Source organism: Phycodurus eques, chromosome 20 (assembly GCF_024500275.1).
Source record: "Phycodurus eques isolate BA_2022a chromosome 20, UOR_Pequ_1.1, whole genome shotgun sequence".
Taxonomy (NCBI): Eukaryota; Metazoa; Chordata; class Actinopteri; order Syngnathiformes; family Syngnathidae; genus Phycodurus; species Phycodurus eques.
In genome coordinates this window covers 13885109-13909291 of record NC_084544.1, presented here as the reverse complement: position 1 = coordinate 13909291, position 24183 = coordinate 13885109, and the positions used below count along the sequence as shown (strand labels likewise).

Genomic DNA, 24183 nt, shown 5'->3' with positions numbered 1-24183 from the left:
TAGAGTTGTCAATTAACCTACCATGCATGTTTTTGGGATGTGGGAGGAAACATATTTGACCCTTACCTGGTGCTGTCCTTTTGGTCTTTATTATTAAGTTCAGTTTTTGTAAATGGCTTATTATTAAGAAGCTAATTAGAATCATCCTCTACCTGTAAACCTTTTTAGTTGACTCCCTTCCCTTTTTCCCCAGCTTCACTAATATTATGATATTAACTTTGACAAAATGTTTAACAAGCATTTCTGCTTTCATTTGTTCTTTTATTGCTATTATTTATTTATTTTAAAATTAAACATAATATCCATAATCTCTTTTAATTCCATTAATTCTTGTAACTTTCTGCATTTTATCAGTATTAGTTTCCCTTCCCACTATGTGACAAAAAGATTTACGATATTCTCTTTTTGCTTCCTTTATAGTTCTTCTTAACGTCACTTGTTTACATTAGTATTCAATTAATTTCTGATAGCTATGATTTCTTTTTATTTCTTAAGTTTAAAGGCTTTATTCCTATTGCACTTTTACATTCTTTTGTCCACTAGGGTACAATTTTCCTCTTGTGCTCACCTCCCTTCTTCTGAATGGACAACGACACTGCTTCTAGAATACGTAGACTTACACTTTGATTTAAATGCTCAACATTCATTTTTACTGATTCATATCCATTGTTTGCGTTTCCCCCCCCCCACAGTTATATCGGAATTTCTCCCAATTAGCATCATGAAAATACCACGTTTTGATTCCTATCTCACTTTTTGCTAAATTCACAAAAACTTCGAAAATTAATGGATCACTGTCCCTACCTGTAGTTGTTCTCTTAATTACCTCCCACTCAGACAGAACGGCCTGATGCTATTAAAGGTACAGTATATTGCTGTTTCTGATCTTGTTCTCATATTCCTACTTGTTCCTTTTCCATCCTTCACACACACAAGGTTTTTCATCTCTATCATTTCTTCCACTACTATTCCATTGTCATCATATTTGCTATCCCATAATGTCATATATGCACTAAAATCAGCACGCCATATCATCCTACCTGTCATGTACAAATTACAGTACTAAATGGCCCGTGGTGCTACAAAAGACAGTACAAATAATAACATCAATATAAAAAGCTAAGTAAAACTATGGTATATACAGTATAAAAAGTACTAATGTAATGTGCAAATATCAAAGATCGGGTGACGTGTGCAACATAGTCAAGGCCAGAGAACCAAGGCAAATAAGACATATAAATTAGATGACAAAACCCCAACGCTGCTAAAGTGGCTGGTGTGACCCTGAGTCTGGTGTGTGTGCGTGCGTGTGTGTGTGCGTGTGCATGTGCATGTGCATGTATGTTGGGCGTCAGAGTTCAGGTGGGCAGAGGACAGTAGAGGTAGAGGGGGCAGACCGGGAAGAGAGTTCAGATTCCTGACAGCCTGATGAATAAAACTGTCTTTGAGTCAGCTAGTCCTGGCCCGCAGACTCAGCAGTCTCCTCCCTGATGGCGGCAGACTGAAGAGGCTGTGTGATGGATAGGTGGCAGCCCCTGCTATGCGAAGGGCTTTGTGGGAGAGGCGGGTGCTGAAAATGTCCTGCAGGGAGGGGAGAGAGGTTCCGATGATCTTCTCAGCTGCCCTCACCATGCGATGGAGAGTCTTGCGCCAGGATGCGGTGCAGGCACTGTACCGCACAGTGATGCAGTTGGTCAGGATGCTCTCGATGGTCCCATCTGTAGAATGAGCACATGATGGGGGTCGGGGCTCTGGCTCTTCTCAGCTTGCGCAGGAAGTAGAGACGCTGGTGAGCTTTCTTGGCCAGTGATGAGGTGTTGCTGGTCCAGGAGAGGTCCTCGGTGATGTGCACTGCCAGGAACTTGGTGCTGCGCACTCTGTCAGGGCTGCTGTTTCAGTCCAGCCCATGTGTGTGTGTGTCATGAGTGCTTTGCAGGGTTGACGTGTTGGAGTCTAGGAGCTGCACCTTGCCATCCTAATTACACCTGACTGCTCTTAAGACTCTGTGGGACTCCAAGTCGTCGCCAGACTATCAACGCTCTATGTCGAGTTCGTAGCCTAGCCGCCTTGTCCACCTTTTGTTTCCTGAAGACCTCATAATTTTATTTGTATTTCTAACCCATTCTTGCTATTTGTCCCCAGTCTGCCGTTTGCCTTTGCCCCCCGCAAACCAGCGTTCACCTCCTGTGGCCCACCGTCAACCCGGACTCAAACCCTACCAGACTGGTTCTCCTTGGAACCCTGCTAATCCTGGATCTAGTTCTCGGAGGCCTTTTTGTTCGCTTCCAAGCCGCAATAAACCTTTATTCACAAACTCACCTCCCTGTCCTCTCTGCATCTGGGTCCAACTTGCAACCTGAATCCTGACAGCATAGTCTTGCACGTCATGGCCCCAGCGGAGACAGATCCCCTTCGCCAAACAGTTACCCGACAGAGCATGCTTTTGGACCAACACGGCCAAGCCCTCACCCTGCTGATTCAAAAGGTACGTGACTTCTCACAAGCTCTCGCATCCCTCCAAAATCAATTTGCCTCACTCCGACCTTGCGCACATGTGAGCGCTCTCGTGGGCCACGGCGGAATGGGAGAAACCCTCAGCCGTCTGTGCGTCATACTCTTCTTTTTCCATGGAGATGAAGATTTTTGACCACCCGGTGCGCGGGAGGGAGGCCGCTAAACGGCTGATGTCACTCCTGAAGTCTGCAACAATCTCCTAGTGGTAAGCTTAAGTGTAAGCTTCTTAAATGGATTATAGTAATTTATTATTTTAATACTACCTTCTTTTCTGCGATTGGCTGGCGATCAGTTCGGGGTGTACCCCGCCTCCCGCCTGAAGATAGCTGGGATAGGCTCCAGCAGCCCGCAACCCTAGTGAGGAGAAGCGCTAAGGAAAATGGATGGATACTACCTTCTTTTGTTAACATTTATATTACTTTAGATTTTATTTATCCCTGTATCCCTATAATGCGATATTGTCTAACATGTTTGATAACAATCGCACATCCACGTCCACTCCTCTCCTCTCGATCTCTTTTAATGTTCTTTCACTTCATTCGCTACACACGTTTTACAACATAATGAAACGAAACACATTCTGTCTCTACAAATCAGCATCAGGGAGGTATTATTTAACAATATATTTCATCTTGAATTTGTAGTCTGAAGTGGTGTAAAATTGACATGTTTGTAATATTTTCCTAAGGGCTGAAGTTTTTTTTGTGCTTTTTTTTCTCATGAGATTTTGCAGGTGTACTCAAATAGTCCAAACTGCAACATCTTAAATTTAACCAGTGGTTATTGCCTAATCCTTGTAGTCCATGCACTATATTGCCCTACAAGTCACATGGGGTCACATGGGTGAGGGCAGTCATATGATTCAGGCACATATGGAGTCTATCCTGCGGTTGCATTCCTTGTACTCTCTGATTATTGCCGATACATTAAGAATGCTTCAGTTTGCAACATGTGTTTGTATATTTTAAATTTGTAAAACCTTTGGGCTCGCCATGCAAATGCCGAACAGAAAAATGTTGGGAGTGGGACTCTTGGACTCTTATTGAATTATTTCCCCCCCCCCCCCATTTCCATTGGAAATAAAGCATACCCTTCCCAAGCAATCTGCAACCAATTTGCAGAGAAGACCCACCCTTGCATATTTAAGACGCCAAGGACAAGAGAGCCAGTGTACTGGATTGTTTTACTTCTGGAAAAGTACTTCTTTTCCATTCCAAAATGTACCTTTAACATAAAACAAGAGAGAGAAAAACATGATCTGTGACAATTTTACCAAAACCAATGAATCATTGACTTTCCATAGCTCTTTAAAAGGCAAATAACCTGTTTGGTTAACTTAAACGTTAAGCCTTACAAGGGTTAAGGGTCAACTTATATAGGTTGCCATATGCCTCAATCTACTTAGCGACTAGGAGAAGGTGATTGACCCTACATACCTTCACTGACTTTGCTCAGAATGGAAGTAAAACGGGTCAAATCCAGCTATCTGTATGTGTGTACCCGCTAAAGTCTGTTCGGTGTAAAGTCAAATTATTAGGGAGAGCTCGAGCCCGTTCAGTATGAGCTCATCCCTCACCCATTTGCTTTCAAAGGGGCGAAGAAATGATATTTTCATTCACTGCATTGACGTTGCGCTAGGATGCAGAATCACAAAAATACTACACACAGTAAAAGGCATTACCTCAATGTACGCTTTATGAACAAAAATACCTCGCCTGAATCCATTTTTATCCAATAACATTATAAAAACCTAAACAATGTAAATTAAATATACCACACTCACCAGAGGTACTGATCATTAAAGATATGTGTGCAGAATGCTGCAGACGTGGTTTGCTAATCAAACTTGCCTGTACCAGATTTACACATCTGCACGTCTCCGGTAAAGTAAGCATCAATTATATTTCGCCGACCACCGCGAGTTAGGACGAACTATAATCCATAACAGGTGGTTTGGATAGAGGGAGGATGGAAACAGCTGCTGGTACTCTTTCAATCACTTTACTGAACGAACGGTAACAAAATACAGTAAACACAAGCAAATTCTTGCCGACCTGCGATGACCTCAACTGACGCTGTCGTTCCGCACACACAGCGGCTAAGGCTAAAGTCAGTAAATAGCCGGCCCTTTGTGCATCCTCATTTGCTGACTTCCACGTCACTCAACAGGCCAGCCCCCCCCCCCCTTTGAAAGTACACATTGGATGTCACAGTATTTCATGGAATGAGGGAATTCCGATCCCAAGTGTACAAAAATAATACCTGTACCTCACTTGCGTATATTGATTGTTGGTAATACAGCATGTGCATGAAGCTATGAAATATATATTCTTGGTGCTACTTCACGATTTCGTCTATTGTGGACGTGACCTGGAACGTAACGCCCTCGATAAAGGAGGGATTACTGAAGACAAATCTAACATCCACATACACAACTCAAACATCTTTGAATGAAGTAGAACGGAGATTGTGAGCCATCTCCTGTCTTTCAACATCAGTGATGTCACAAATATTCTTCCAGATGAATGGACAAAGAAAATCCCACAGACACACTGAGTGGAAGTAGTTAGAGCTGCTAAGGGGGAATGGGACATTTTTTGTTGGCTGCTGTCTACTTATCAGGTTCAGGTCATGCACTTCGACAGCATCTTGTGCTGATATGTTAGTCAGCAGACTCTTGGAACTCTCCTGTAATACCCATGATTGTTTCAGATGGCCCCAAATCAAAAGTCAGCCTCCGGTGTCTCTAGGCTCTAAAACCGCAGTATTCCAAAGCTGATTGTGCTACACACAAGGCCCCATTACATCACTGCTGGGGGAATGAACTGGCACCACGGTTCTGTGTGGAAAATGACCCGGTTAACAAAGAAGGATTGAATGGTTTCGAATTCTCTTCCGAGGATAACAACTTTTCGTCAAGGGCCGTCATTTAGGTAGATTCAGTATGTGCCTGCCAATTTTTTTTTAAGAGAGAAAAAAAGCAGAGAACTTTCCATCCACCCTGGAGTGCAGTAAAATGTCTGTGTTTTTTTTTCCCCCTCACCCAACGATGTGTGCGTGGTTCAACGAGGCCATTGAAAACCTTCACCTTGATGCATAAAAGTGATGAGAGAACTTCGTAATGAGGACTCGCTCGTTCACTCATTGAGGTCATTGAGTATATAGTATTTATCTCAGCATTGTATCCATGAACTGGATCTATTAAAATATATTTTGAGCCTGTTAAAATTGAGACTTTTGGCATAAAATGGCTGTAAATACTAAATGGCTTTTTTTTTTTTGTGTAAAAAAAAAAATGTAATTAAAGATGAAGGTCTACACTTCAATCACATGTTGATTTCAATTCCATTGTGGTCTTGCATACAGGCAAGACTTTGGAGGACTGCTTCATCGAGACTCATTGCACCGTGCACTGGTCTTGGCCGGCGGGGAAAATTGATCCGCTAACGCACAGATAGGAATAGGTAGGTACGACGAGCCCCTTTTGAGATGCGGACGCTAAGCTCGTGGAGGTTAAAGTCATCAGCACGTTCCATGTGTGTGGACGGCAAGATAGCCAAAAGAACACGGGTGCAAGCACGTTGTGCTGCATACGGGTCGCCTGCAACGGCAATGCTGTACAATCACCACAAGAGAAGTGGGAATACCCTTTCACCGTTTAAATTAAATGTTTGAATTTAAAAAGATTTTTTTTTTTTTTTTTTAATATTCAATCTGTATTGATAGCACATGCTTTGGCACTGACAAAAAAAGTCAACCTTGTGCAAATCGGTTGGAAATTGAGCAAATTGAGACTACTTGTATTGTGTTACATTGTTTTTGCACAGCAGAAAAAATGGAAAAGTGGAGGGGGCATCTCCCCCCTGACACCCCCACCCCATAAATTATACCTATTATGCTTGGACCTAACAGTAGTGCCTTTTTACCTTTAAGGGAGCCAATTGTCAACAGTGTTGCCCAAATGATTGCTGTACTAGTAGAAGCGGTAGAAGTACAATATATGAGTTGTAATTTTCGCACTACTCGCTTAAGAGTCGCTGTCAGTCATAATGGTAGCCAACGGGGTCTGCGTGGTTGGTACAGTGGTAATTGTTGCATTCCAGGCATTTATAAATGGAGTGATATGCAATGCCACTAGCAATCGTAATGTGGTGGACCTAAGCTTAAAGGGCAAAAAAAAAAAAAAAAAAAAAAAGAAAACCTCAATGTTAGACAAGTAGAAGTGAGACTGCTGGAACCCATTCAGTGAAGCAGTTCTTCCCTCACCTCAAAATACATACAGTAATTGAAAAACATGAAAATGACCACTACGCTGCAAATAAAGACGAATAATACTTTGTACATTTCTTTATAGGTATGACTATCAATATGGCGGATCTTGACTTGGCGCTCCAAATTTGCCAAGGGCAGTTGCTGTGCACAACTTCAGATCACAACACAGTTTTTAATTGGTTGTGCTCTGACTTGGCCATTGCAAAATAGGATTTTGATCACTGTGTTATATTTGAAAAGCATAATGGATCACGTTTATATAATAAAAAACTTTGACAATGGTTTTGAAAATAAATGTGTCATCTTTTTGTTTGATACATCAACACTCCATTCAGGTTTGGTGATACAAAAAAGTAACTCCTGCACATTGGACACCAGCCTTAACTGGAAATAACAATTGATAAAAAAAAAAAAAAAAGAACTATAACCACCATTGCTATAACAGCTTCCAGATGCTGAGATTTCCCCATATCAACAAAAGTAATATTTCATAATTCATTGATTGTTAAGTGTCCCCATAGCAGATCAAGGAAATAGACAAATTTGTAAAGATTCATGAAATGCCCATCCCCACTTTGCGTGGCTAATAATTTGGGGAACTAAGAATCCAAGCAAATTTCTAAGTGATTACCGAAGCGATTGACACATTATGTCGACGGAATCATTTTCTGCAGGTGGAACTAAATTGGCCTCACTCAGAAGACAAAGGGAAGAGCAAGATGAGGAACCGTGACGCATGTCCGAGGCACAAAGGAGGAGTATTGTATGACAGCCTCGTCACGTCCTCATTCCCTTTCATAAACTCTGGTGCAGACAACATCCCCTGCTGTCATTGTCTGGGGAAAAAAAAGAAAGAAAAATGGTTTAACCAAGAAGCCGTGAAGCCTCAGGCTGAACAGTCAGCATTTATATGTGTGTTTGGAAATAAATCTTCACTCAAATGATTTACCAATATAAGCTCTCCATCATTAGTCAGCTCTCGAGTCCAGGCTGTCTTGGGTCCCTCGCCTTTCTGTAAAGTCTGCGTACAACTGATCTTGCTCTCCGATTCCCAGGTCGGAAAACTCTTCATAAAAGACAGAAAGGCCAAAAAGTGCTTCGGGTTTATTTAACCAAAACGCTCACATTAATTGCAGTTTGCCAAAATGGCCTTAATGGCCTGTCAATGGCTGGGTCCTTTACCACCAAGTATTAAAACTAAGACCAGAACCCGGCAACATCACACTTCCACTACAATGATTGCCGTATGTTTTTTCTTCTCTGTGCAAGTGTTGGTCTTTTCCACTAAGGCAAGAATCCATGTTCTAATGCTCAACGTTAAATACCGTGCAGGGGCGTCCATCTACTGTGGTCTCATTGAAAGACTGACCCACAGTGAAGGAGACATGGGTTGTGCGGATGCTGGTGGATGTTTTGATGGACAGACTCTCCCCCTCCTGGGTGATTTCCACTGCAGGACTGGAGGCTGCCGCCCCGGCTATTTTCCTCACAAATACATTCACACCTGAGCACAAAGCAACAAAGAAGTCAGGTCAAATCGACAGCTGTGTTTTTGCATCCCTCCAAATAGCTGCGACCAAGTTGCCCTCTTTTTGCAGCTTGTGGTTTTGGCTAATACAGTTGACTATCAATGTGCGTTAGGAAGGTGATCCAATTGCATCTTTTTTTATTTTTTTTTTAAGTCTTGCTGCTCCATCAGATCATTGAAAACAGTGGTGCCTTGAGCTACGAGTGACCCGACTTAGCAGGTTTTTTTTTGTTTTTTTTTTTGCTTTGACTTGGGAACAATAATTCAAAGTGAACTCAAGTCATTGACTTCACAACAAGGAACAGTTTGGCAGATTTGTGAACAATTCTTCCAAAAAAGAGACTCCAAGCTGTTTAATGCCACGCCCAGTTGAAGTTTACTGTCAAACTACACATAAGAAAAACAGAGAATTACACAATGTGCATTTCGCTAGCGTAATGCTAACAAACAATGCAAAATGCCATAGAAGGGCTAACGAATAGCACCAACGCATGTAAACAGACAATATGACAAAACTCACAGGAATGTTTTCTTTATCCTCTCCAACAAGTGACTAATATTACTGCAGCTTACTGAGTCACAGTAGTTATGAAAGCGTTCTTCGTGTCTTCATGACTTTATTATACTGCCCCCGGTGGCCAATTTGCACACACCAGAGAGCGTCGCAATGAACCATGACGCACAAACTGTTTAATTCTTTATATTCTATTTATGCTATTACTATACGTTTGAGAACGTAAATATTATCAAGTGCTATCTTCCATCTTAATTAAAAAAAAAAAAAAAAAAAAACGTACAAAATATATGGGTTGTTTGCGGGGGGGGACTGGAACGGATAAGTGGCATTTCAATTCATTTCAGTGGGGAACCATGATGTGAGATGCGGGTCTTTTGGGTTATGAGCATGGTTACAGAAGCAATTTAACTCGTATCTCAAAGCGCCGCTATTTTGAATGTGTAATATATATGTATACTTATACATGGGAATGTTTGATACCACTTGTTTTTCAGACCGAAACCAGGACTAGTATTCACTCTTCAGTACTCACAGTTACCGATATCGAGTACCAATACCACGAATACTTTTGATGCATGGAGTTTCAATGAACAAAACGACACTCAATACTTTCTTTCTGACGTAAATGATGATTTGCCAATGTCGTGACATATTAAGAAGCATGACTTAATCGAGTAGGATGTCACATTTTTGCAAGCGAATTACCTCTCGGGACCATTTTAGGAGCTAGACACATCCAAGTCGCATATACTTGTATACAAATTCATATCATATCCTGCCGTTCACACCGGATGAATACTACCATTTTTAGAATCCATCAGAACTGAAATATTGGTTCGCGATTCACTGTGTAGTTTGTCGGGACGTGCATGCATAAATGTGAATATTAGCTGTTGAAAAGGGAAGTGAACAACATACTTTCAGTGCGCCGTCCTGCTCGTACCATTAAGGGAAGCGTAGCGCGCACATACCGCATTAGATTCGGTTTCGGGGAGGCCCCGGGCCGTGCGGAGAAGTCTGTCCCGTAGCTGCTGGATGGCCGCGGGGGCCCATGTCGAGGCTCAGTTCCGTTTACACTGACTCTAATTACGTCCGCATGAGGAGTACCCTGCTTCAGATGAATCTCACATTCCTCCCCAGCTTGTTTGTCTTTTGATTTTTAATGGATGCCACGAGTTGGCCCCTTCCTGGCCTCTCGCGCGCAGTTCCACCTAACAAGCGGTCTTGGCCTTTCATTTGATAAGAAGAGCATTTCCTGCGACATAAGTGATTGTTCACATTTGAAGTGGGACTTTATAAACAGTTCTTCCTATGGTTCTTCCTATGTGGCATGATTGCAAACATGCAATTACACGTTAGGTCCTAGAGTTGTCACTGTTTTAATAGACTAGAATCTTAGCTCGATAGATGGATGAATGGTTAGATAGATAGTCTGAATAAATGAATACATATATTATGTATTTAATACATTCAAGAATATAACAGGGTCTGGTCTTTGAACGTTTTCAGTGACAGTATACCGACTTTAAGGGTCTTTAAAAGGTCTGTTACTCACCCAGCGTTTTCAAGAGCTCCTCAAAACTTTCCGACGACTTCATTTTCCATTTTCCAGAGAAGTCCGGGATTTTATTCTCCATCTTGACGATCTGTGTGGATGGTTTCTTTCTGCACAAGATCTGCGTGCGTGCGTGCGTGCGTGCGTGCGTGCGTGCGTGCGTTGTGTCGCCGTTAACCAGGTCTGCAAAGTCCACTCCTCTTTCTTGCATCTGCGTCTCTTTCCTATTGGCTAATAGCTCGCCTGGATGTGAAGAAGCTCCAGCCAATAAGAAGAGCAAGCAGCGCTCTTGCTGCTGCACCCTCCATCAGCGAGGTGAGACATTTGGATTCGAGATGGAAAAAAACGAGGATCTGCCAGACTGGTCAATATTAAAGCAAATAACTGTGACTTTGCGCCATGCCAGTCCAAAAAACTGAAATTTGACGTACCTAAAATTCCGATGAACACATTTATTGTTTCGGAGTTCTAACTTCTTGCAACGTTGACGCCAGAAGGGGTTTCACAGCTTGGCAGCAACCAGCAGAGGGCGAAAGATATTCAAGCCCAATTTTGCAAAATCAATTCGACATTCAGATATATATATATATAACACCTTAGCATATCTTCTAGCCAAGGTTTCGGCTTGGTATCATATTTTTAGCTCTTCCCCCAGGCTAGTAGGCTGAGGTATGTATTATATATATTTGTTATTTTTCATTGATTTCCACAAAGTGATGAAGGATTTTTGCTTGAATACCCACCCAGCCTTCCAACATCTGGAATGTGAAATCTGAAAACCGGTTACAGTGTACAGGTAGGGGGTTTGAGAGCTTTTAACTAACAACGAGCAAGCGATAGGACTTCCACCTGGAGGCATCCAACAGCTATTAATCCTATTGAACCCACTTGGACTTTTGTTTGTTTTTGTGCCCGGATAAGTTTCATGTCTTTGGGGCTACATACCAGGTTTACTGACGAAAGAATTTGCAGAAGACCTCCTCAGTGAGCTCAAAATGACGAGACTTTCGACTCCCAAGATAAATATCTCGTCAGGTTTAATTCAGAATATACGTCTCTGGATGTCCACAATCCTGGAAAACAGCATAACAGAGACCAGGGAATATTTTCTCTCATTATTGTTCAAAGTAATGCGTTCAACATTTTTGAATACGCTTATTTCTCCAAGGCTTTGGCCCACTAACTCTCCAAGATATGGCAGCTGCTGTTTATGTAGTCGGCGGCACGGTGGGCCAATGGTTAGAGCGTCTGGCTCACAGTTCTGAGGACCGGGGTTCAATCCCCGGCCCCGCCTGTGTGGAGTTTGCATGTTCTCCCCGTGCCTGCGTGGGTTTCCTCCCACATCCCAAAAACATGCATGACAGGTTAATTGACACCTCTAAATTGCTCGTAGGTGTGACTGTGAGTGCAAATGGTTGTTTGTTGTATGTGCCCTGCGATTGGCTGGCAACCAGTTCAGGGTGTATCTCGTCTCCTGCCCCATGACAGCTGGGATAGGCTCCAGCACGCCCGCGACCCTTGTGAGGAGAAGCGGCTCGGGAAATGGATGGATGGGTGGATGGATGTTTATGTAGTCAGACCAGGAGGAGAGCAATATGCTGCCTAGTGCTCAAAGTGTTCTTCCTCTAGTGTCAATGGGAAATTCTAATGTCACAGGGCTACAGTTTCTGTCCCTGCATGCAGAGGTCACCCCAACCTGTACCAAGGCCTCGAGCCAAGTGGAAGGGTGTGTGACACGTGTATTCAACGTGCAGTGTACAACATCTTCAGCTAAACACAGCGGAATGCTTATTACATTTTTCATTACGTCTAGTCAATTTTATTTATATAGTGCCAGTTCACAACTGAAGTTACCTAAAGGCACTTTACACATTACACCAGCAAGACAAAAAACAAAAAAATTCAAATTCAAAACTAACTGAACCTCGCATGAGCAAGCACTTGACAATGGTGGCAAGGAAAAGGATGAAACCTTGGACAGAACCCGGACTCTGTGGGGCGACCCTCTGCCTCCTCCAGTTGGGTTTGGATGGAGAGGGACAGAGAGTAGAGAGAGAAAACAGGGTTGAGCAACCAGAAGAGGGACAAGAGAATAATGGGCACAACAGCCCTATCAACAATAGTAATAGTCCCATGATGACAGCAGCAACAACAATACTGTCTCCCAAATAAAACAATTTGTTGTTGTTGTTGTTTTTTTACAATAAAATCAATTAAAAATGCCTTTTACATTGAGGGGACTTTTACATTGATTGCTAACATCTACAAACTATTGTAGATGGTCTTACTCATCCTGAAAGGTTGTTGATAAAATTAAAATCCAAACCAAAAAAAATAAAAAATAAAAAAATCCCAAAAAGAAAGAAAATTAGACTTGAGTCACCATTACTTAGACGTTCATGAAGCACAGTCAATTAAATGAAGGCTTTAAAGTGTCACTTTGATGAAGGTAACCTACTGGACATGCGGAACCTTTGAGAAAACGTTTCTGTTTCTAGACGGTCAGCATTTTCGCTACCACTGCCATCGTCATGGCGAGACATCTTCGCTTCGTTGCCCGGACAGTGATGGTCCAAGACGGCAACGTGGATGGAGCGTACAAACATCTCAACAGGTAAAATGTATCAAATTATAATATTTATATTGCTATAAAACTTCTTTTCGACCAATAATAAGCCGTCTATTCAGTGTTCGCGAGCCAACGTGAGCTAAGCTGGCCTACCGCTCAATGTCAGGCAACTGCGCCTGCGCAAACGTCTCGAGCGTGTTGGCCCGTTTCTGGGATACGTAAGTGCGTCCGCCATATTGAATGTGTTAGCGCTGCCCCGTAAACGAACGCAAGTCAATAAGAATAAACTTCATAAGGCGCCTTTCGACAAATTACACAAAGTATATGCCTCTCATATCCCCATTCGGACACACACTGTAGTAGTCTCAATAGCTCTGCAGTAAGCAGTGTGCTATAATGTGAATGTGATGGAGGACTAGCATAGATCTTTAAGTGCACTTGAATGAAATCTGGGTTTAGTCAAGATTATGATCAAATATATCTTCCCTCACTATGTTTAAGATCCCACATTTCGAGTTTATTCTCATGAATTACCGTTGATTCCCATGTAAGGTTTCCAACTTGATAAATTCCTGGAATGTTGCAACGCCACGCACAAAGTGTTATCGCCACCAACGATCACTAAACCAGATGTCTGCGCCGCTGGGCATCCAGACTGCAGGAAAATACAAAGAAAAAAAGAGTAGGCTACTCGCTAACTCTCTTTAGGTTTTGCAATCTAAAATACGGAACGTGTAACTTTTGCGATCGTGAGCCCTCGCAATCAAGCAGGCGAGGCAGAAAAGATCCCTCTTGACACAGCCCGGCCGGCCCATACCCCGAGACAATCTTTCAGGATAATCTTTTCGTGACATCTGACAATCGGGCGTCTGCTGACCTTCATCGGAAAAGAGCAAAACTCCTCCTATTAGGCTCGATTATGTGTCCACCCCGCTTCAGATGTCTCTAAAAATGAAATGATGTTATTTTCTTTTTCTGTATGTTTATCTCCGGCATTGACAGACATTAAGCATATATTACAGGATCCTGACCCAAGATGGGATCATTGAGACAGTGAAGCGCAAGCGCTACTTCGAGAAGCCCTGCAGAGAGCGTCAGCGGAAGAACTATGAGAACTGTAAGCGTATCTACGACACTGAAATGGCCCGGAAAATTGGTTTCATCTCCAGGACAAACAGGACGGATCCTTGGCTCGGCTCTTAGTGAAATGGCGAGTCATAAGGGGATGTTCACAGTGGAATGGTTGAAATGGAGTCTGCAAGGTGGAAAAAAAGGAAACTCGGCCCAGTATTAGTGTCACCAAATGGAGAGATGGAAAGAATGGGATACATTTTCTCACAAGGAATGTTGTAGTCCCACATTATTTTGTTTTGGCACAAACGTTTGTATGAAAAAATACTGTGGTTGTCCTTGGAAATTATATTTTTCCTCCTTATGAAAACGGTTGAATCCATTATGTATTTAAAACATTTGTTGAAGTAAAAAATGGATTTCTTTATTATTATTTTTTTTTATTTCTAAGGCTCCCCAAATATATTGTATAAAATGTTTCAATACTGCTGGATACCAGACTGTCAGATCAGTTGAATAGATTATTATTGACACATTGAGTGAAATCCATGTTTCATCTTTCATCCATGTTTTCTATAGCACTTGTTCTAATTATATTGTGGGTGTGCTGGAGCTATCTCCAGACTTCATTTATCAGGATGACATTTTAAGTAGTTTTGTCTGTTCACACTAAAGCTGTAGGGAAGCTTCTAAACTGGTAGAAAGTGTATTGTAATTTTGTTTTGATATCACACTTGGCCTATAAACTGAGCAGACTTTCGTTACCCCCCTGTCAAAAAAAAAAAAAAAAGTGTCAATATCTGAGGAGTCATTCATGTCACAAAAATAGTTCCATGTGTAATCTGTAATGGAAAAAGTTTCTTGCAAAAGCTCGATCGCAACAATTTTCACCAATGTGGATTGCAGAAATCCGTATCCGAGAATTGGCTTTGTCATTCAAACGATTCCTAAGAGAATTGCACAGTCGACTCTTAAAAGTAAATGACATAAGTAGCAATATAAAACGGGGAACCTGCTCGGACCATATACATTTTGGCCTTCGTTGCAGATATTGTATTTTTGCATGAAAATAGGACTATTTTCAAGGTTAAAGATAGCTGAACTGTATTTCACTCATGCAATGCACCTAAAGAAAGAACAATGTATTGTGAATAATAACTAATACAAATTTGATGAATATTTTACTGCATGAGAGGCTGTAATTGAGACTAAAATAAATTCATAACTCAAGGCTCCATATGTTCCTATATTGCCATCTGACTTTTGCGAATTGGAAGTTGTGTGTACAGTATTGCAATGCTATTGCAATACAGACATCATGCTAATACAACCGATGAGGTCAATGGACATTATGACTTTTTTTAAATTAAAATTATTATTAAAATATGCATTATAATATCAGAATTCAGCACCTGGCTCAGTCAAGTTACATGATAGTCTCTGTACACGTCCATCCATCCATCCATTTCCTGAGCCGCTTCTCCTCACTAGGGTCGCGAGCGTCCTGCAGCCCATCCCAGCTATCATCGGGCAGGAAGCGGGGTACACCCTGAACCGTTCGCCAGCCAATCGCAGGGCACAAACAAACACTCCCACTCACGTTCACGTTCACGTTCACACCTACGGGCAATTTAGAGTCTTCAATCAACCTACCACGCACGTTTTTGGGATGGGGGAGGAAACCGGAGTGCCCGGAGAAAGCCCACGCAGGCACGGGGAGAACATGCAAATTCCACACAGGCGGGGTCGGGATTTGAACCCGGGTCCTCACAACTGTGAGGCGGATGTGCTCACCAGTCGCTCACCGTGCCGCCTTCCCTGTACACGTGAGTGTCAAATACTGTACATCTTGCATTCCAATTTCACCTGCTTTTAAAGCTACAAATCTGCGTACAAAGCCTTTGTTGGGCCCTGCGCAGAATTTGATTGGGGTACTCACACTTAAGTAGAAGTGAAGTTTCTCTCATGTAGCCCACTGAGGTTACAGTAAGTAAGCGCGTACTCTGAAATGTACTCAAGTACAAAATGTAAAAAAAAAAAAACATTATTATTATTATTTTTTAAATACAATAGGCCAACCGATTTGAAAATCTCAGCACACAAAATAGTTTGCTCTTTTATTAACTTATGATACCTGTACAGGTCAGGAAAAAGAACCGGTTAAACGTCAAATGTTTTGTTTTGTTTTGTTTTTACCAAGAGTTGCAACCATTTGCACATTTCATGCTATCAAAATATGTTCCTATAGCAATTGTTAACGTTGGGAACGGAGTAACTGCAAAATTAGCTCAAGATAACCACTCAAATACTAAATACAACACGCATCAGCTGTAAATAAATACTCAAGTATTTGTACTTCGTTACTACCCTTCGTTTCCAAACCACACGTATCAAGTCAACAGACGCAGGCTGCTGCCTCGTGACGCCTCGTTTCGCTGCGCCGCCACACTCACAACACGTGCAGCTTCAGCATTTACAGCCAATCAGGCCCAGGAAGCCTGCTGATTGGTCACGCCTCCCAGCCAATGAAAAAGGGGCGCAGAATTCATCAGCCAATCCGAGGTCTGTACTCATCCCGCACGTGTATTCCCTGCTGCTGGAGTTGTACTTGGGCATGATGATTCGACTTGTCAGTAGATGCGCCCGCGACGAACAAGAGGGAGAGACGTCTGTAATACTCCAGCCATAGTTTGAATTCGCATCATTATTATATTAGCTGCTGCAGGTCTTTCGCCGGCCCTTGCCTCGATCGGTTTGAGTTCATAGCCACAGTTTCAGAACACCACTTCGGCCGCTACAAGGTGAGACTCTCAAATGATAATAAATAGCTTCAGTTCGATGACAACGCGCGTACGAATGCGTTGTCCTTCCTCCATGCTCTTGTGTTTTTGAAAAATAAATACGTGCATGTTTAATTCGGATCAGTCACGCCTTTTATTATTATTATTATTATTATTTTTAGAAGCTGTGAATGTCCCATTGCGATGTAAACTGGTTTTAAAGCAAATTCCAATAAGCACAAACTGTATATGTTGCTGTTCATGTCTGACATTCGCTTTTAATGCATTGAAATTCATGTCTACTAAAATAGATTCTAAAAATCTGTTGCGCACGGATTTGAGCGTGACTCATGGAACGTGACACTGAAAGTTTGCTGCACGTGTATATCAAAGCGTCATTTTTAATTTTTTCTTCCACCAGATTTGCTTCAATAATGACTCAAATAAAATGTAAACAGAAACCTTCACTGTATATATATATATGTGTGTGTGTGTATATATATGTGTGTGTGTGTGTGTGTATATATGTGTGTGTGTGTGTGTATATATATATATATACACACACACACACACACATATGTATATATGTAAGATGATACCTAAATTCTTGACTCTTAAAGCTGTAAAATGTTTAGTCAGACAACCACAATGTATCCCACTGGGCATGCTGCGATACAGTTTATGTTACCACAAAAGTTGATCAGGTTACGATAACAAGGTGAACAGTATCAATGGATAGACTGATTTGCTTTCTTGTACCAACCGGGCACAACATGTTTCCCATTTGCGCAATCTAATGAAATAATATTGTATTCTTAAACAGAAACGTTGTTTTTATTTTTTGGGGTGGTAATTATTCATTCTTATCAGTGGCACCTGTCTTGCAAAAAAAAAAAAAGGTTGTCATAATGTTTAGTAATCGTGCTCCTAACTCTCCCACCAATATTTCTATCTGCTGAAACTTTTTGGGAATTACATTATGGGAAAGCTGTCATTACTTGATTCAAATTGAAGATAACATTTTTGTTCCTTGTTGAGATCTTGTGTAATCTTTGAATGTGATTGAAATAAAGCTGCAACCCGTTTTCTGCGCACAACATATCCATGGTCGACACAGCATACTGATGACTTTGTAGGCCCTCTCGTTCAAGTTGAAGCGTGGCTGACGTTCAATGTAAAACATTTTTGAAACATTGTGTATATTGCCAGTGAGATAATCACCATTACAGTGAGGAAATAACTTATAAGTTGCTATTGAAGGGTGACATAGAACTGTATCATTGGCCCCATGCTGCTAGGATTTAAAAAAAAAAAAAAAAAAAAAAAAGACCTGAAGCATTGAATAAATTCAGTTTAAGAATAAGACTGGCCAAGATTTCAACAGGAACATTAATTTTTGTATTTTTATTTTTTTCCCCTACCTCACTTTTTCTTACTATTTGTCTTCAGATATGAATCAATTGGGGACTTCGTCTCAATGGGCTTCTTATGACCTGCACCCAACCACCCCGAACTACATTCTTAGCGAGAGTGAACTGACTGAAGATGAAGCTGACATTTTGTCAGAAGGAGAAGAGGAATTGGGCACATGCAAGGCTTTATCAGGCTTTGAGGAATGTTTCCGAGGTCGCTTGGATAAGATGTACTCGAGGTCTAAGAGAGCCCACCACACTGTACATGTTAGTGGTAGAACCAGGTATCACCTTTCTCCCGGTGCACCCGCAAGGGAATCATCACCTTCAGCAGGAGACATCGCCTTCACTCAGAAGGTTAGTGCTTGGAAAATGTGTGTTTTTGTTTTTGCTTTCTGCTGAGTGGCTGATCACCTGTATTTCTCCATTTTCTAGTGTACAGATTTACGCAAATTCATCTGTCCACTGATGGAGCTTCTTCACGGACTTAAAACTGGCAGATTTGATAAAGGTATGCGTTTGAGCTATAGAGAACATGCATTTGCATCCCATCAGTCATGTTTGTTTGTTTTATTGGAGTCAGTTTAAATGACATTGACATGACAAATGACGCAAAGATATGACAATTACACATTGAAGATATTTTAAGATCTTTGACATACATACTCATACATAGCATTTAACACAAAAGCATCAGTCCCTCACCTGAATGGATTTTGGCTTTGCAACCAGAGGTTTAGGTTTGAAGCCCGCACCGGACCCCAAAAAAATTCATTTAGTTTTTGCAGCGTTAAATGATACAATAAGCTTCAATTATGCCTTATGGTTGTGTAGCATATATGGAATTTAGAGGGCATTGCTGAAGACAGGTTGACTTTACAAGTATAAGTGCAGTCGGAGCTCGACTTAAAAGCGACCTGACTTTTTTTGTTGTTTTTTTTTGTATTTGTTTTTTAGATATCTTTTTTTGGGGGGGCCTTGTGTTGTGAGCAACGATTGGAATTATGACATGCTTGCAACGTACTGAGCTTAGTTGTACTGTATATGTATTATACTGCCCCCTAGTGGTCAAGATGTACACACCAGATGGAGCATCACCATGTCTATTGAATGAAAACATTTAATCATGATGCAAAAACTGTTTAATTCTTCACACTATTCAATTATGCACTTATGGGATGTTTTATACAGTAGAGTAGTGTAGCATGCTATTTTGTATCCTATCCTATCCTTTTTTTTTTTTTTTTTTGGTGGGGGGGTGGGCTGAAGTGAAATATGCATGATGACTGTTATAATTGATTCTGCTTCTCACTGATTTGAGTCAAGCAATTGCAAAAGCAGTTTCCTCGTCTTTACATGTGCAATTTCCTACGGCAGGTTTAACTGGTTTCCAGCAGAGCGTTGCCATGGACAGATTGCAGAGGATTCTGGGAATTCTGCAGAGGCCTGAAATGGGGTAAACTTCAATAAGATTGTGATTATCTATCAGCCGCAGCACTGCAATTAATGTTTTCCTTTATACCTATTTTTCCTTGCAGGGAGCGATATCTCCACAACTTGTTGCAGATAGAGGGCATGCTCAAGTTGTGGTTCCCTCAGGTGGCACCTCAACCCGCGGTCACGTTAGCCCAAACCTTCACCCCCAGACTCATAACTCACTGGCGGCAAAACCAGCTCAGCATGCCCGTTAAGGTGAGCACCATACGTATTGTTGTACTTCAGTCTAAGTATATTTAACTTCATGTGAAGCATGATATTGATGATGATGCTGTACGAATAAAACATGAACATTAGCGTCATGGACTCTTTACTGTATAAGCTGTAAAGAAATCTATCCACTGTTGTACTGGCAACCCTATAGTTATCTTTACTCTGATACTCTACTCTCATAGCATTGAGAATATAAAAAACAATGGAATTAAAATAATGAGCTGTTGGGGGGGGGGGGGAACAATTTGCCACAACAAAAATGAAAATGTTGATTTTAAATTAGGACATTGAACCACAATCATAATGGCACCACCCGCTGTCATTCTTCATACCTATGAAGTAGTCCACTAATAGATTGACAAACAAACACAGTTATGACTTTTCCCCAAATATTATCACTTTTGATAAGTTTAGCCTTGGCAGAGGTCTCTCTGCTCTACTGACGACATTACTGTTGTATATGGTCATTTTAGAAGTGCTAAAACAACACATCTAAGACTTTTGCACAGTTGCACTGTACTTTGCATTACAATGTGATGTTACTTGCTGTCTGTCTGTATCCATCTCTTATCCATTGCCATCTTTACAAGCTCTTATCAGTGACACTGACATTTTACTGTTAAGCCACTTTTTATTTTATTTTATTTTATTTGTTTCATTCTAGAAGCGGAAGTTTACCTGGTCAGATTCAGACTATTCTGGAATAGACCCACCCAAGAAAACGATTCGCCTACATGAAAGCTGCCCGTCTGTGATGCCATGCACCTTTTCCACGGGTATATCTGGAACAACAAGGAAGCAGGGAGCTCCTGAGAATGGAAGAACTGCGTCAACTGAAGTCAACTGGACCAACAGATTTGCGTTGACTAACAACACCTTAAGCAGGCTGTCACGTGTACATGTCAAAGAAGAAACACAGGAACATGAAATATAACCCCCCCCCCCCCACACACACTTCTTCCTGCGGATGCACAGTTACACAAGACAAATCAATATCTTCAAGTGCTGATGTTAATTGTGTTGACGTGTACTATGACGACACCAAAATGTGCCAGTCTGAGTGGAAGTTCAAGACCTCAATTCCATGCACAGGACTGGAGTCAGTCTTTACTATGTCAGAGAAAAGGGTAAGGGGTCAACGTTTGTCCCACTTCAGTGTGGGTACTGGTTGTACATTTTATAGGGTCAAAATGTTATCAAACATAGTTCCCAAGCCTTCGTAATCATTGCTTCGCCTATAAAAGGGGGAATTCTATTTACACTAGTATTTTCTAATCATGCACATTGTCTAGAAATAGATACCTGCACAATTACAACAAATGGATATGCAGTAAGAGGGCCCACAATTGGTGTCATGCCCCAAGATATGCGTTTTTGGTGTGTTGCTAAAGGGTGCCTACAAACAAAGTGTCACATTCCCCATTTTGTCTTTATTCTAGAGCATTCAGTCCAATCATCAACTAACTCCTTACGAATCCTGACAAAATCTGCCTGCAATTAGTATATTGCACTATATGTGACCATGTACAGTATATTTTATATACATATATTACAAAATTGATTATAGGGCAAATTAAAAAAATGATTTGATGTCCCTATTTAAAAGATACACTATTCATTTTGTATTTTTTTTACTATGCAGTCTTAAATCAGAATGAATAAGTATATGAAAGTAATAATGAAAACAAATTTTGAATGCCTTAAAGATTTGGGGGGGGGGAATTAAACCATTGTACTTCATTTCCTAGTAGATGAATGAAATGTTATTGCACCTTAAGAGACTGCTATTATTTATATAATATTGGCTTAAGAGAATCAGCACATACTGTACCAGCCATGATTGAAACTGCAGACTTGGTTGTTTTAGTGGTTTACATTCACATTACATAATTGTCACTTGTGTATCACTTTGGCCTGACAAGATGTTAAATGTCACAGAACTGAATTAAGCTATTTAACATCTTTTTTTTTTTCTTCTCCCCTCCCCCCCATCTTTTGTGCAGCACTTCTCTGAGCATTGCTTTTATGGGGTTTTCTTATTGCTGCTGTTTTACAATTAATTAGTAACAAGTATTTTACTTGTAATATTTAACATAGTGGAGTACTTTGTTCTGAACAGAAGGTAAACAAAGTGCTTGCTATGATCAATTTTGTACTGCCATGTTTTAAATTAAAAGTCATTCATGTTGAATGGTATATCCATTTTATCACCAGTAAGCCTTGTTTGTTTAGACCAGTATTTCCCTATCAAGCCATCCATCCATTTTCTACCGCTTATCGGAGGTCGGGTCGCGGGGGAAGTAGTTTTCGCAGGGACGCCCTGATTTCCCTCTCCCCAGCCACTTCATCAAGCTCTTCCGGGGGGAGCCCGAGGCGTTTCCAGGCCAGCTGAAAGACGTAGTCTCTCCACCGTGTCCTGGGTCGTCCCGCGGTCTCCTTTCGGTAGGACGTGCCCGGAACACTTCACCAGGGAGGCATCCGAATCAGAACCCCCAGCTACCTCATCTGGCTTATCTCAATATGGAGGAGCAGCAGCTCTACTCTGAGCTCCTCCTGGATGTTTCTCACCCTATCTCAAAGGGATAACCTGCGGAGGAAACTCATTTCGTCCGCTTGTATCCAGGATCTCGTTCTTTCGGTCACGACCCACAGCTCGTGACCATAAGTGAGGCTAGGAACGTAGATCGACCGGTAAACTGAGAGCTTCGCTTGTCGGCTTACCACCTCCTTTACCACAACGGCTTGATACAAAGTCCGCATCACTGCAGACGCTGCACCGATCCGCCCGTCGATCTCCTGTTCCATTCTTCCCTCACTCGTGAACAACACCCCACTATACTTGAACTCCTCCACTTGGGTCAGGATCTCATCCCCGACCTGGAGAGGGCATGCCACCCTTTTCCGACTGAGGGCCAAGGTTTCAGAATTGGAGGTGCTGATTCTCATCGCACCCACTTCACAGTCTGCTGCAAACCGTTGGAGTTGGAGATCACGGCCTGATGAAGCCAACAGAACCACATCATCTGCAAAAAGCAGGGATGCAATTCTGAGGCCACCAAACCGAACCCCCTGTACGCCTCAGCTGCGTCTAGAAATTCTGTCCATAAAAGTTCTGAACAGAATCAGTGACAAAGGGCAGCCTTGGCGGAGTCCAACACTCACCGGAAACAAGTCTGACTGACTGCCGGCAATGCGGACCAAACTCTGACACCGGTCGTACAGGGACCGAACAGCCCATATCAGGGGGTTCGATAACTCATACTCCCGAAGCACCCTCCACCACAAGACTCCCCGAGGGACACAGTCGAACGCCTTCTCCAAGTCCACAAAACACATGTAGACTGGTTGGGCGAAATCCCATGCACCCTCGAGGATGCTGCCGAGGGTGAAGAGCTGGTCTACTGTTCCACGGCCAGGAAGAAAACCACACTGCTCCTCCTGAATCTGAGATTCGACTTCCCGACGGACCCTCCTCTCCCGCATCAGAGAAGCCAGACTCTGCTTCCTCGTGGGAAGACGTGTCAGTGGAATTGAGGAGGTCTTCGAAGTATTCTTTCCCACTGACTCACAACGTCCCGAGTCGAGGTCAGCAGCGCCTCATCCCCGCTATATACGGTGTTGATGGTGTACTGCTTCCCCCTCCTGAGGCGCCGGATGGTGGACCAGAATTTCCTCGAAGCCTTCCGGAAGTCTTTGTCCATGGCCTCACCGAACTCCTCCCATACAGAGATTTTAGCATGTACCAGGAAGTCTGTAGGGTTTTTCTTGACTTCATTGCATTCTGTGCGTTGCTCTTGCAGTCATTTTTACAGGACAGCCACTCCTATGAAAAAGCAATACTCCTGTATTGTTGTGACTTAGCTGAAGAACAGGTTACATTTTATGATCAATTTGCAACTGTATACTGTAAGAGTTTGGGGGAAGCGATTCAATCGGATGCACTCGTGGTATAGTGAATATGGCTGAGGAGGCATCAGCCTTCTGGCCCATTGCCCTTGTTTTTTTTCTGACATAGTTACGTAGTAGTGGTCTGAATTAGTGGTCAAACTATTTTTTGCCTCAGTTTTGAGGTTCTGACTGAGTTCCCATATATCTGTTCCAGCCCTCTCATGTGGAGTTTTGCAGGTTGTTCTTTTGTTTGGTTTTTCTTTCAAACTCTTAAATTATCCACATACGTGAATGTGAGTGTGAATGGTCGTTTGTCTACATATGGCCTGTGATTGGCCGATGACCAGTGTGTACCCCGCCTCTCCTG

The 24183-nt window shown here is 42.0% G+C and overlaps 3 protein-coding genes across 3 annotated transcripts; 2 read left to right on the top strand and 1 right to left on the bottom strand.

Annotated features, from left to right (window-relative positions):
- Positions 1–6784: 6784 nt before the first annotated feature.
- crabp2b (cellular retinoic acid binding protein 2, b) lies at positions 6785–10546 on the bottom strand. The gene is made up of 4 exons (XM_061664852.1): positions 10387–10546; positions 8112–8290; positions 7736–7852; positions 6785–7622 (listed from the first exon to the last, which is right to left on the bottom strand). Exons 1-4 carry the CDS (start codon positions 10466–10468, stop codon positions 7572–7574), a joined length of 429 nt encoding a protein of 142 aa, XP_061520836.1. The 5' UTR covers positions 10469–10546; the 3' UTR covers positions 6785–7571.
- A 2351-nt stretch (positions 10547–12897) lies between these two features.
- On the top strand, positions 12898–14459 carry mrps21 (mitochondrial ribosomal protein S21). Its single transcript, XM_061664773.1, has 2 exons — positions 12898–13000; positions 13978–14459. Exons 1-2 carry the CDS (start codon positions 12918–12920, stop codon positions 14156–14158), a joined length of 264 nt encoding a protein of 87 aa, XP_061520757.1. The 5' UTR covers positions 12898–12917; the 3' UTR covers positions 14159–14459.
- Positions 14460–16636: 2177 nt separating this feature from the next.
- ciarta (circadian associated repressor of transcription a) lies at positions 16637–22130 on the top strand. The gene is made up of 6 exons (XM_061664783.1): positions 16637–16827; positions 18256–18575; positions 18654–18729; positions 19596–19674; positions 19757–19910; positions 20593–22130. Exons 2-6 carry the CDS (start codon positions 18258–18260, stop codon positions 20860–20862), a joined length of 897 nt encoding a protein of 298 aa, XP_061520767.1. The 5' UTR covers positions 16637–16827; positions 18256–18257; the 3' UTR covers positions 20863–22130.
- The last annotated feature ends 2053 nt before the right edge of the window (positions 22131–24183 follow it).

Coding starts and splice junctions, on each gene's coding strand:
- mrps21 (XM_061664773.1), top strand. CDS start 12,918: ATGGCGAGACATCTTCGCTTCGTTGCCCGGACAGTGATGGTCCAAGAC. Junction 13,001..13,977: donor GCGTACAAACATCTCAACAG/GTAAAATGTATC, acceptor CATATATTACAG/GATCCTGACCCAAGATGGGA.
- ciarta (XM_061664783.1), top strand. CDS start 18,258: ATGAATCAATTGGGGACTTCGTCTCAATGGGCTTCTTATGACCTGCAC. Junction 18,576..18,653: donor ACATCGCCTTCACTCAGAAG/GTTAGTGCTTGG, acceptor TCCATTTTCTAG/TGTACAGATTTACGCAAATT. Junction 19,911..20,592: donor AGCTCAGCATGCCCGTTAAG/GTGAGCACCATA, acceptor GTTTCATTCTAG/AAGCGGAAGTTTACCTGGTC.
- crabp2b (XM_061664852.1), bottom strand. CDS start 10,468: ATGGAGAATAAAATCCCGGACTTCTCTGGAAAATGGAAAATGAAGTCG. Junction 7,853..8,111: donor TAGATGGACGCCCCTGCACG/GTATTTAACGTT, acceptor TCTTTTATGAAG/AGTTTTCCGACCTGGGAATC. Junction 7,623..7,735: donor ATGATGGAGAGCTTATATTG/GTAAATCATTTG, acceptor TTTTTTCCCCAG/ACAATGACAGCAGGGGATGT.